The 12,536-nt window shown below is 44.7% G+C and overlaps 5 protein-coding genes across 5 annotated transcripts; 3 read left to right on the forward strand and 2 right to left on the reverse strand.

Annotated features, from left to right (window-relative positions):
- Positions 1–466: 466 nt before the first annotated feature.
- FOMMEDRAFT_154392 (uncharacterized protein) lies at positions 467–2,041 on the reverse strand (the record flags this gene model as incomplete). The annotated part of the gene is made up of 1 exon (XM_007264898.1): positions 467–2,041. One exon carries the CDS (start codon positions 2,039–2,041, stop codon positions 467–469), a length of 1,575 nt encoding a protein of 524 aa, XP_007264960.1.
- A 314-nt stretch (positions 2,042–2,355) lies between these two features.
- On the reverse strand, positions 2,356–3,393 carry FOMMEDRAFT_139691 (anti-silence-domain-containing protein; the record flags this gene model as incomplete). The annotated part of the gene is made up of 4 exons (XM_007264899.1): positions 2,356–2,549; positions 2,617–2,801; positions 2,873–3,306; positions 3,373–3,393. 3 exons carry the CDS (start codon positions 3,391–3,393, stop codon positions 2,672–2,674), a joined length of 585 nt encoding a protein of 194 aa, XP_007264961.1. The 3' UTR covers positions 2,356–2,549; positions 2,617–2,671.
- Positions 3,394–3,702: 309 nt separating this feature from the next.
- FOMMEDRAFT_120454 (uncharacterized protein) lies at positions 3,703–5,593 on the forward strand. Its single transcript, XM_007264900.1, has 2 exons — positions 3,703–4,274; positions 4,330–5,593. The coding sequence occupies exons 1-2, from the start codon at positions 3,750–3,752 to the stop codon at positions 5,503–5,505; spliced, it is 1,701 nt and encodes a 566-aa protein (XP_007264962.1). The 5' UTR covers positions 3,703–3,749; the 3' UTR covers positions 5,506–5,593.
- A 311-nt stretch (positions 5,594–5,904) lies between these two features.
- Positions 5,905–6,801, forward strand: FOMMEDRAFT_154395 (uncharacterized protein; the record flags this gene model as incomplete). Its single annotated transcript, XM_007264901.1, has 1 exon — positions 5,905–6,801. The coding sequence occupies one exon, from the start codon at positions 5,905–5,907 to the stop codon at positions 6,799–6,801; it is 897 nt and encodes a 298-aa protein (XP_007264963.1).
- Positions 6,802–8,183: 1,382 nt separating this feature from the next.
- FOMMEDRAFT_27374 (uncharacterized protein) lies at positions 8,184–9,761 on the forward strand (the record flags this gene model as incomplete). Its single annotated transcript, XM_007264902.1, has 2 exons — positions 8,184–8,538; positions 8,950–9,761. The coding sequence occupies 2 exons, from the start codon at positions 8,184–8,186 to the stop codon at positions 9,759–9,761; spliced, it is 1,167 nt and encodes a 388-aa protein (XP_007264964.1).
- Positions 9,762–12,536: the final 2,775 nt, after the last annotated feature.

Below are 12,536 nucleotides of genomic sequence, written 5' to 3' on the forward strand. Positions count from 1 at the left end.
AATGTTACTCTATTTTCCTGCCTACCATCATGGTGGACTGAAAAATTCATGTGTATTGATCTTAAAAGGTAGTGTCTGTACAGTAGATATATGTATTTTGCCTAAATGTAAGTAACTGGGTAAGCTCATACTTCTCTTATATTGACACAGCGAATGAAATCTGTTCCGTCTTCGATCCAGACTTACTTCGTTCTGTGCATTATGTTCAATAGATGTTTGGTTTTGGTTTTAATAAATCTGTGTATACATAGGCCCTGGAACTATTCAGCTGAAGGGATTTTACTTGTAAAACACGGAATACAAAGAATTACGATAGAACAGCCATTCCATTCTTGTATATATACAAGATCGAACAAATCCGGTACTTGTTTCTTTAGCGTCTATTGTAAAGGATGTGGTTAGTTTGTTTGAATGCAGGTCATTGCATTTCTCAGACTTACATCAATGCCTGAAGGTAGTACTAGTGTCACCCAAGATGTGCAAGAGATGGCGCCTGTATGCATGCAAGATGTATGTTCCAATTTTTAAAGAAGTCTGTCAGGTCCGCCACTACTAGTTCTTCTGCTGGTACAAAGCGACCACCCAGTTGCGTGTCATATCGTCTCGAATCGCGGCCTTTGCATATAAGTGATGGATACAGAGGAATATGTGGGTGTATTATGAAGAGGAGACTCTGAAGCTGAGGAAGTGTAGGTATTTTCTCCTTCAAAGAGTGGACCATGTACAACGCATAGGCATGATCCTCTTTTTGAAGAAATACATCTGGACACTGAATCGTTAAATGAATCAAGGTTGGTGCCAAGGCTAGGAGAAAGGCCGGTGAATAATCTTGATCATAGAAAAGTTCCAGGCTAGTAAGCATGGGGCAGGTAAGCAATATGTTATCTGAAAAAGACTTGTCCTCGCGTTGAACAGCACACATGGTCGTTGATAGATGATTCAATTGGTGGGAACTTGACTGCAGAGACAGCAGCAGCTGCCTGTAGGAATTCTCTGAGTTCCCGCCACCTTCACCAATGGACAGCGACTGCAAGCTGAAGTCGCCTCGAGGTCTGAGGAACCACGTAAAGAAATGCCTACTCACGGCATCATGGAGGCAAAGGCTGATTGATTTTAAGGACGAAGGAGGATGCTCGTTCCAATTCCAATTAAAGTCATCCGATTTCGAGCTTACCCATCTGTCTATTGATAAGAACTCCAACGACTGCATCTTGGGAATGATTTTGCATAAAGAATCCAAACCGTCGCAGACTGTCGACCAAACCGAACAGGACGAGTTTTGACGGTGCTTAAGCCAAAGCTTCCGGAGGCGTGGTAACGAACCTGACATGGTATCGAAGCAATTTTGAATTTCGCGGTTTCGCCCCTCATACGGTGTATCCGGTTTATAATACGTAATGAATGCCAAGGAACGAACATTCGAAGTACGTTCAAGGAGACCCTTTAGAAGGAAGAGACGGCGGGTTACCTCGTCGTTCTCCCCAAGTGGCCAGTAGATGATCATCTCAGTGACCCACGGTCCACATAAGGGGCTGACGAGAAATCGATGGATCTGATGACACGGAATGATTGCTCGACGACGCAGTCCTCGCTGCGCAATATCCGTCCAGGAACGATGGACGAGGCTCATATTACGCAAGTTCGCTCCATTATGAGCAAGTGCATCACTCCAGCACTTATTTTCTGCTGCTATCCCCAGTGGTATATTCTGCTGCACGATCGTATCGACCACAAGGTCTAAAACAACAGGTGGAACAGCGCCCGATGATAGCCTTTCCACGGTGCAGCCTGGAGCCATGTTCCTCCGATAAGTCGAGACACACTCAAAGGCGTCCAAAGTGCTTTTGAATGTGACTTCGCTCGATTTGAATTGCGGATCAATTACAGCATCGATGACTTGCTTGAATAGGTCAACAGGAAGCCTATCCATGTTATCAAGGAAAACGGCAGCCAGTCTCGCATCGGAATATGTCTCGAAGCGTATGTTAGCATGCCAGTCATTGGAGTGATAGGATGTCGAATCAGATGAATCGTGAAGCATCTTCCTTTGCTTGGAACGCTGAGCAGGAAGGTGGCAAGTGCAAGAAGATTAAACAATTGCTCGGATTAGGCGTTTACCGGACCTGTAACCGTGGGAAACACCTCTTGCCCCAATTTGAGAGTAAGCAAAAGTGCAAAATGTACACTGCTTAGTTACATCATCATATAATATGACTATTGTTAGTACTCACATGTATCTATGAGGACAGAGCTCCTCAAAGTAGTTGACAATCATTACTAGAACGGTGATTTTGGCGTTAGTCAATTACATGGAACTCTCAGTTCAGTCTGTGAGACAGGAGTAGTTTGCTAGCCTGACGTCACATTTCAACTGGTTATGTAAATACAGCCTCCATGTCCTTATCTATTCGTGATACTTCCTTGGAACCCAAAATCGTATGTGGGTCATTGCTTGTAAGCATGAGCAGGTAATAAGGATATAAATGGCCTCCAGAGGACATGATGACAGTAAACGCCCTCTATTGTATACATAATATAAATTCATAGACCTAAAGGACGTCGACTAAGTATTCATGTCCTCTTATAGAAAAAAATGAAAAGATAGCTGCTCCTTACCATACGTAAATACAGAGATTGAGAAGAATGAGTACAATCCAAGGTTAAAAGGGTGTCATGCGACTGGTACGCCCGTTGGTTGCACGTCCATTGGTTCGTCATCGACTAAGTCATTCGCAGACGGTACTGCAGCAGATTGAGCTGCGCCAACTGCTACCTGGGTATTCTGCATCGGAGATACGTCCCTATGCATCATTTAATATAGGTATGAGGACTAAAAAAGATAAATAAAAGTAAATTTGTCAGTCACACTCACCACTTGATCTGAAATCGTGTCACTCGAGGCTTCGCGTTCACGTCCCTTGTTAATCGATCGACCATTACCTGAGCAGGGGGATTCTCTCGAAGTAGTTCATCGTCGTACTCCGTATTTTGGTAGTATCCTACTCTGACAAACTCCTGGTCGTTGTAGCTTCCTGTTAATATGAGTGCTGCAACTCCAAGGAGGTCTTCGGGTGGTATACGTCGAAAATCAGGTGCAGGGCTCTCAAAGTCGAAGGAGTTAGTGCCGACTGGAACAGGTCCAACGAGGCAGGAGTCAAGTTCTTGGTCGAGCTCTTCGTTTCCTGGTGAGGAGACGTATATGAGTCGCCATTCAAGGTCGTCGGGCAGAGGCGCGATGCATTCGAAAAGTACACGGAAGCGGTAGGGGTCTGTGAAGCGTGCAGGGTTATTTAAGAATTCGACGTTCTAAAAAGAAAATAATGAGAAAAATCAGTAACTGATGTCGAGAAGAACGTAAAAAAGAAACCAGACTTTTATGGTGACAATGGACATGATGGGCAAGCAGCAAGGTGTTTAGACGCGCTGAGAGTCAGTGAGACGCGACGCGTAGCTGTGACTGATACATCTGGCACGTGCGGCAATACTGCCACGTGCAATACACGAGAAGGTTCGGCAATGTTCCGGCACATTCAGCTATGTTCCAGATTGAGTACTTACTACGACCACAGGTATTAGGCAGTCCTCCAGAATGCACTCGAACATGCATATGACTTACGCGTACGCAGCCGCATTCCTATGGCCCGACTATAAAGCCTTGTTCCGTACTCTCGCTCCTTCACTCCACCCCACCACCACACACACTTTGCTTGAGAATTACTGCGCTCGTCTAGGCTAGCTAGAGCACTTATATGGCGTACTACTGTGACCCTTCTTCGTACGCCAGCACACTCTTTTGTGCCCCCTTTGTCCGGCGCCGCCCCTCGCCGCCCCCGACGACATACTATCCGCGCGAAACATATGACCAGTATGTCCGCGCACTTGCCGAGGAACAAGCCGCTCGCTCAGCACTTCAGGATGCTATTCGACGCGAACGCGAGGCACGCCAACGCCGTGCTGAGGAAGAAGCCAAAGCACATATCCGCGAGAGGGTGAGGAGACAGGAGGAAGCCCAAGCCCGCGCTCGTCAACGGCAACGTCCTCAGTCATTTTACGGCTTTCCCTTCGGGTATCCTCAACATCAGTTCGGCTTCCCAGACTTTGGGGGATACGGAAATTACGAAGATGAAGGCGAAGACGGTGATGAAGCTACTACGTATCCTTACTCGTGGTACTCGTATGCACCGAGACGCGAGCCGGTGAGGAGGCCGCAGACCCAAGCGCCACCAAAAGCTCCCCGGTCTCAATCTCGTTCACCAGTATACAATCGGCAACAGGTTAGGCATATAATTTGATGTGCAATGCGCAGTTGAAGCTGACTTTGCTCTTTAGAGCCAGAGCTCCGCCGAACGTCGGGGTGCAAGTTCACCAAAGGTCTCTATCCCGATTACGACCCCGTCGTCAACCCATCCTGAAGCCTCACCGGAAGAACAGAATGCTGCAGCATCCAAGATCCAAGCTGCATATCGGGTCCACGCATCTCTCTCGTCCATCAAATCCGCTAGAGAACGATTTACTTCTCTCCTTAACGCTTTCACTTTTCCAGCAGAACTAGACTTTGACCTGTCCTCACCGCCGTCGGGAGATGAACGACCGAAACTTGCGTATACATCACGTAATGCTCCCGTACATGCACATGAGGATGCATTGATAAAGCTATTGCAGACCCTGGATGCTGTAGAGAGTCATGGAGATGTGCATGTTAGAGAAGCCAGGAGGGAACTTGTTCGGGAGATCGAAAAAGAACTGGGAAGGATTGATGCTGAAGTCCGGAGAGCCTGGGATGAGGTGCAGTCCAAGCCCGAACCCGAATTTGCTCTAGCATCTGCTGCTGTTGAGGAAACAGTGATCGACGTTCCAATTGCACCTGAGACCATCGCTTCCTCTGAACCTGTCTTTGTCGATCAGAAGGAAGCTTCCGAGACGATGCATATCGATACTGAGGCTCAAGCTCCAACTCCATCGACGATTGACGAACCTACGTCCCCCATTGACGCGAAGATGGACGACATGCCTACTGAGCTTTCGAGTGTCTCCAACTCTATTGACACGGAGACAGTCACCACGTCGTCACAGCCTGAGGCACCTCTCGAATCAATGGATGTCGAACCCGAACTCAAATCCCAGACTGAGCCCGAGGGTGAGACCGGATCAGAGCCATATATTCTCTCTGAAGACGACGCCCGCGAAATCGAAGATATCACCACGGCCTTAGAGCCTCCTATCGAAGAAGATTCCAGCATCAATCCTAACCCCGAAAATGCAAATTCTGTGGAGTCTCCTGTTGACTCTGAGTCAGAGGTAATACGGACCCCTCCGACCCCCCATGTCTCGTTGCCTTTATCCCAGCCTACAATTCGCAGCGAAGCGGTAGTCCCTGCTCTTACTGTACGTTCATCTGGACTGCAGGAACCTAGTCCTGAGCCCAAGCCACCTTCTGTCGTGCATCAGACTACTGTCGAAGACGTCACGGATGAGAAGGATGAAGATGAGTTTGTAGTGCTTTAGGTCCAGGATGGGGTTTGTTGGTATTTTCTCCCTCGATTCTCCTTCTCGTCTCTATATAGTCTTCTGTTTATTTTGTTTATTCTCTTCGATGTAGTTTTTTTTCGCGGCACTTTAGCATCCAACCACAATTACACTCAGATTATACTCAATGCAACTTGTGTAATTTTGACCAATATTATATTATTGTATTTTCTGTATTTTTACGGATGAAAAAGACAAACTTTGGCTGAATAAATTCTTGGTTAATTATATTATAGAAGAAAGGAAGAAACACTGTTCGACACAGCCACTTTGAATAAATTGAGACGGAGAAAGAACTATGTCTCACGACTTTGACCAACTACTTGCCAATCGCTCGGACTTAAACACCTACCTACGACTACGCCTACGCGTGCAACAATGCTCGACTATTCGTCCAATTCGACATGCTATCACTCAAGGGATCTGTGGTCCAACATTCCCTTTGAGACATATTCCGATGCGAAACTCGCTGCTCTCGTCCTTGACAACATGGAGGACTTTTCCGTGCGTCTGTTCCAGCAAGTCATTAATGTTATAACAGATCCACAATTCAAACCGAGCGAACTCACATTCAAAAATATCTGGGGCATATTTGATAGTGTCTCGGCTCACCGTAAAAGCTCGGTGTTAGATCGTTCTGTGGCAAAGCCACACAAGGTCGAAATGACATCAGGCGTTGTTCCACCTGTTGTTTTAGGTCTCGTCGTCGATGAAATCGCGCAGCAGAATACACCGTTTGCCATGTTAGCCGAGAAGAAGTGCTGGGACGAAGCATTTGCGCGTAACAGAACCGACTTGTTTAATATGAGTCTCGTCCATCGATCCTGGACAGAATTTGCATATAACGGAAAGCGTCGTCGTGCAATCATTCCGTACCAACAGATCAACCGATTTCTCCTGAGTCCTTTCTGTGGGCCATGGGTCAAGGAAATGATCATTTACTGGATGCCCGATGATCATGATGTTGTCAGCCTTAGTGACCTTGAACTGTTAGAGAACCTCCTTGCGCGTACCCCGAACGTTCATACTCTAGCATTCAATACGACACTTTCGTCGTGCCGTCTACACCGTACAAGTCTAGAGGTGCACGATTGCCTCGATACCATAGCACATGCGTTGTCAGACCTTCGTCATGTTTGGCTGAACCATTTCCAATGCGAATGTGGTCATGTGCCTGAGTGCGGTTCGGAATTTGTACCCTGCTACGAGTTGGAATCGTTATACGGTCTGATCCCCAAAATGCGTACTTTGGAGCCCTTGTCCATGAAAGGTTAGGAAGACCCGGCGGCGGACGCCCTTAATTGGAAAAAACACCCTCCTTCCTCGCTGAAAGCAGTGGAACTTAGCATTGCAAACGACATGAGGGGGGAGAATTTGTCCTGGCTCCTCCGGCCTCGAGGAAATTTCAGTTTACAATCCGTGTCCATTTGGTGGGGGGAGTTTTTTATTTCACAGTTGTATGAGAAACTGGAGTCGCTATTACGATCTGACCTTCACCAATTGGAACGATTATCGATATCTCTAGGTACAGGGTCAGACTGGCGTAACGATCGGTCGATTTCCGAAGACCTATTACTTAATTGCAACAGAATTACCAGCCTAGAACTCTACTATGGACGAGAGCCTTGTACTGTTCCGCACCTGCCGTCTTCTTTGGAGCACTTAACGATACATTGTATCGGAATAGAAGTGTATAGCCGCGAGCCCGGTCCTAATTGACTGGTCCAGGCCTTGATTGGGCGAGTATCTCTGCTCCCTCGGCTTTAGAGCTTTCTCTTCATATTCCACAAGGAATCATCTGTGCTTCGCGTCCAGGAATATGTTTACAAGGACTTCAAGCTTAGATCTTCTTGCCGACTGTACATTATTTCTAGGCTGGTGGATGCTGGGCTTGTAGATGGGCGTCTGTTAGAGAATTTGACCAGCTTATGTAAGGATCGAAACATTCGTCTAGAATGTATAAATGCTGAACCTGATTATTATATATGATTAATACTGCATTACATATGATAATTAGTTAGAAAAACCTATTCAATAGATTTCACTCAAACTAACCGTATCATACAATGGGCACTCTGAGGATAATACATTTAGCACTGTCAAACATGTATTAGATAATTTACTACATATAATATTATACTTTGTTGTGTTTTAAACATTTTACAGTTGAAAGTCAGTTTAGATTATCTATTTTCAGGTCCAGAGAAGGACAGGTGTTCAGAAGAATGGTAATGCCTGCAATTTGCCTTCCTTTCTGTCCAATATAGTAGCTCCCAACCTTCTGAACTATAGAGACACGTGGTAGACCGTTTGCCTTTTAGAGCAGAAGCAATCATTGCTACTACTAGGCCCCTGCACACATGTCACGGTATTGGATAATAATGACTTGGTCAACAAATAGCTACATATGTTTTATTTCTTTATTTACAGCAACTAAGTTCATGTTTTCTTACGAAGTGTGAGCCACTTTGGCACTTAATTGTCTTTTCTTTCTTTTTCTTTTACGTGCCTTCGAGTTCTCACTGGTTCGACACCGAAACCACCTTGAGCCACCGAGGAAAGTTTTCCCACGAAACGCTAAGTAGAAGTCGAAGGCTCAGAAGCTTAAGCTTGACTTAAAATGCTGTCCTCCGCCTGCCCGGAAATGAAGCACTACCATGTCCAACTATCCACTCAACTCGATATTTAATCGACCCGAATGCCGACGCTTCGACATCAATGTTCACTTCAAGACCTATTCTGATGCGAGGCTTGCTGCCCTTTTCCTTGACAATATGCACAAGTTTTCCACTCGTCTCTTCGAACAAATTTTCGATGTTGTAACCGACCCACGATTCAAATCGAGTGATGTCACGCTCACAGGACTTTGGGAAATCTTTGACCAGGTCTCTACTTATCGAAGGGGCACAGCACTGGATCGCGGCGTTGCAAAGCCCCCCGAGATCAAAAAGTCTTCAGGTGTCGTTCCACCTGTCATTCTAGGGCTCGTTGTCGATGCAATAGTACAGAACGGTACACCATTATGTGCAGCAGCTGACGAGCCTAGCTGGAAAAGAGCTTTCTCATGCAATCGGACTGACTTGCGCAATATGACTCTTGTGCATCGTTCCTGGACAGACATCGCGCAGAGATGTTTACGTCGCCGCGCAATCGTTCCGTACAAGCAGATAAAATGGTTTCTCCTTAGTCCTCTCTGTGGAACATGGGTAACGGAGATGATCATCTATTGGACGGTCAGGGGTTTCGATAAAGTCACTTCCGATGATATTGAGCTCCTGAAGGCACTCCTTGCACGTACGCCGAACGTCCGCTCATTGGCGTTTAACACGTCTCTTTCATGGCATCGTTCGTCTCTCAGTAATAAAAGCTTGAACATCCGACCTTGTCTCGGTGCCATATCGAGTGCGTTACCACGCCTCCAAGACTTGTACCTCAAACATTTTGAGTGGCCCGGGATTGAATCGGAAGAAGAGCGTACGCTCGTATGGTGTGATACCTTGCAGTATTTATACGAGTGTATCCCGAGGATGCTTTCACTGAAATTTTTGACCATAGAAGGGTGGTCAAGCTCGGAGACGGATGTACTGGATTGGAACGAGCACCCTCCTTCCTCGTTGAAAGCGGTGGACCTTATGCTTGGATCTCTTGGGACTGACATGAGCGGGCAAATCGTCGCTTGGCTCCTTCGGCCGCGGGGAAACTTCAGCTTGCAATCACTGTCCATTTGTGGAGGCGAATATCTTTCAGAAGACACCTGTGAGGAGCTGGGATTGCTCCTACAGACGAGTCTTCAATTGGAACAGCTATCAGTGTATTCGACGCCGGCTCTCGATGAAGTCTTACTAGATTCGCGTGTTCCTAGCCTGGATCTCTTTTATAACAAAATAAACTGGGATGTCCATATGCCATGCTTACCTTCGTCCTTGGAACATTTGGGTATACATATAACTGAACGAGACGCTCACGAGATGTGCACTAATTGGGTGAACTTCATTTGTCCCTTGATCGAAAAAATATCCATACTGCCTGGGCTCCGGACCCTGGTCTTCATAATACGAGCGGAGGATTCGTACGTTGACTGGAAGCTTATTTGCAATGGCCTCGATTCAAGATTTTATCGCCGGTCGCTTGGTACCTCTGGACTAGCAGACGAACCTTTACCAGTTGAGTTGACGAAATTCTGTGAAGGACGAAACATACATCTAGCATGTGTAAATGCCGCGTCCCTTGGGTAATGGCAAATGACACCGTTTTACACAGTTGTCGGGTTTATTGATTCATTCCTGAAAAATAGAGCACGTAGATAGTTATACTGAAATACATGTATTCCGACACTTCTCACATGGCCGTAATCCGTAATCACTCATGGCACATAACTGTGTCTCTTCGTACTTCACGGCACTCGATACGGATATATACGAACCGCTCTTTACTAATAGAGCCAGAGCTATATTGATCACCGCGTTCAAATTTTCCAAAGGTCTTAATCTCAATCACAACCCTGTCATTTTCTCCAAACCGTTCTGAAATCTCACCCAAAACCAAACATTACGTACTGTATAATTCCTGCAATTTTAAATCACTGCTATTTCCGAGTGTTTGTGTATTTTGCAAACCAGGAAAAGCAGTCCAATCAAACAGCTCCTTGGAATGTGTTATAGTTCTCTGCTCTCGTACCTTCAGTTCCAAGGGTTCTGCACCCTTCCATACTGGAACTCAGGACTTCTGTCCCTTGGGAGTGCCATCTATGGACTATATGCAGACTGACTCTCACTATTACCCCTCCTTACTTCATCATTCTGTTCCTTTGACCACCCTTTCATTCTTTGTTCATTCTACAGTCTCTTACCCTTTGTCTATCCCTTCATTCTTTGTACCTTTATCTTTGACCTCCCTTTCTTTTATTCTTCATAGCTTATCATTCTTAGTGGCTCATACTCCCTGAGTACTCTTGTGTAGTTTAGTATATATAGGTGTACAAGATCAGACTGGTTCTGTAGTCTTGATCTTGTCTACTCTAGGTAGTCCTGTACTCTTAGGCTCACTCTATATACTCTACTCTTGTCTCACTCACTCTCTCTCTGTCTGTTCTGCAAGTTCTGACTATGTTCCAGTACTTGTATTCTGTATTTCTGTTGTGTAGGATAGTTGTAGCCTGGGTCCCCTTACTGAGCCTTTGGGTCCCCTCTATACTGTTGCTAACATCAGATTAAGACTCCCTATTACTACCCTACAACTCTCCTATGTTTCAGGCATTAGTACTTACTGTTACATTAATCTCTTTTCTTTGTCCTAACCCTTTTACATTTTTAAATTTTAAACTTTCCAAACCCTTTTAAACTTTTGCCACCCTTCTTCTATTCATTACCCTTTTTAGTTTAGTGCCAATTCCTTTGTAGTATAAACATAAACCCTTCTACACTAACTACTACCCCTACTGTCCTGCCAGATTAGCAGTTGTGAGCAGACCTAGCTCAATACATACAGACCTCTATTTAAGAGGCTTTTACTAACTATATGCTCTCAGCCCTCTTAGAACCTGTTCTGATTGTTCTAGAAGTTACAACCTGTTTTAGAAAGAAAGTGTATATAGTCTACCCTTTAGATTTTAATAGACAACACTTTAAGGATGTTAGTAACAGTATAGAGGGGACTTAAAGGCTCAGTAAGGGGACCTAGGCTACAACTATCCTACACAACAGAAATACAGAACACAAGCACTAGAATGTAGTCAGAACTTGTAGAACAGACAGGGAGAGGGAGTGTGAGACAAGAGTAGAGTATATAGAGTAAGCCTAAGAGTACAGGACTATCTAGAGTAGACAAGATCAAGACTACAGAACCAGTCTAATCTTGTATGCCTATATATACTAAACTACACAAGAGTACTTAGAGAGTATGAGCTACTAAGAATGATAAGCTATAAAGAATAAAAGAAAGGAAGGTCAAAAATAAAGGTACAAAGAATGAAGGGATGAACAAAGGGTAAGAGACTATAGAATAAACAAAGAATGAAGGGGTGGTCAAAGGAATAGAATAATGAAGTAAGGAAGGGTAGTAGTAAGAGTTAGTATGTATATAGTTTATAAATAGTACTCCTGAGGGACAGAAGTCCTGAGTTCTGGTACAGAAGAGTGTAGAACCCTTAGAACTAAGGGTACAAGAGTAGAGAACTGTAACATCACCCTCTCTCTAAAACCAATTGTCCTGATTAGTGAACATTAGACTTAGTTAGTAGTTTAGACATAGGTCAGAATAGTAGGGTTTGAAAATCTGTAAGGTAGAGTTAATACAGAGCACCCAGATGAAGTTAATAGAAGTCTCAGATTGTCTTAGTAGTATAGGTAAGATTCTCAGCAGGTTCTCAAGTGTGTTCTTCAATTAAGTATCCCTTCTAGTAGATAAGGAACTTGAGCTTTCTGTGTACTAGCTTAGTATCTACTACATACTCTACTTTGTATTCTGGTTCAGAACTAATGAGTTCTGGTAGAGGTAGTAAGGGTCTTTGTTACAAAGGAAAACCTGGATTATAGTACTAAGACAGTAGAACCTTGTTAAACACTAAGTGTATGTACTTCTATATTACTAGAAGTTAGAGTTTGTAGGCAGAGGCACTAACCTTCTTTTCAATAATGAAGGGTCTGAAGCACTTGTTGTCCAACTTCTTTATTAAGCAATTTATAGTCAGGTTAGTGGCTTCTAGTATAACTTTGTCTCCAGGCTAGTAATCCTTAGCTACAGATCTCTTCCAATTGTAATTCTACTTTATTACTTATACTACCTTCTCTAAAAGAGCTTGTGTGTCTTCCCTAGTCTTATGTATCTATTCTACAAAGTCTGTTACAGATTCAGAACTACTGTTCTGGTTCAGAACTGTCCCCTAGTATGAATGTCTCTTTGTTAGCAACAGCATAGAGGGGACCTGAAGGCTCAGCAAGGGGACCCAGGCTATAACTATCCTACACAACAGAAATACAGGACACAAGCACTGGAACATAGTCAGAACTTGC

The sequence above is a fragment of the Fomitiporia mediterranea genome (genome assembly GCF_000271605.1).
Source record: "Fomitiporia mediterranea MF3/22 unplaced genomic scaffold FOMMEscaffold_4, whole genome shotgun sequence".
NCBI classification, from domain to species: Eukaryota; Fungi; Basidiomycota; class Agaricomycetes; order Hymenochaetales; family Hymenochaetaceae; genus Fomitiporia; species Fomitiporia mediterranea.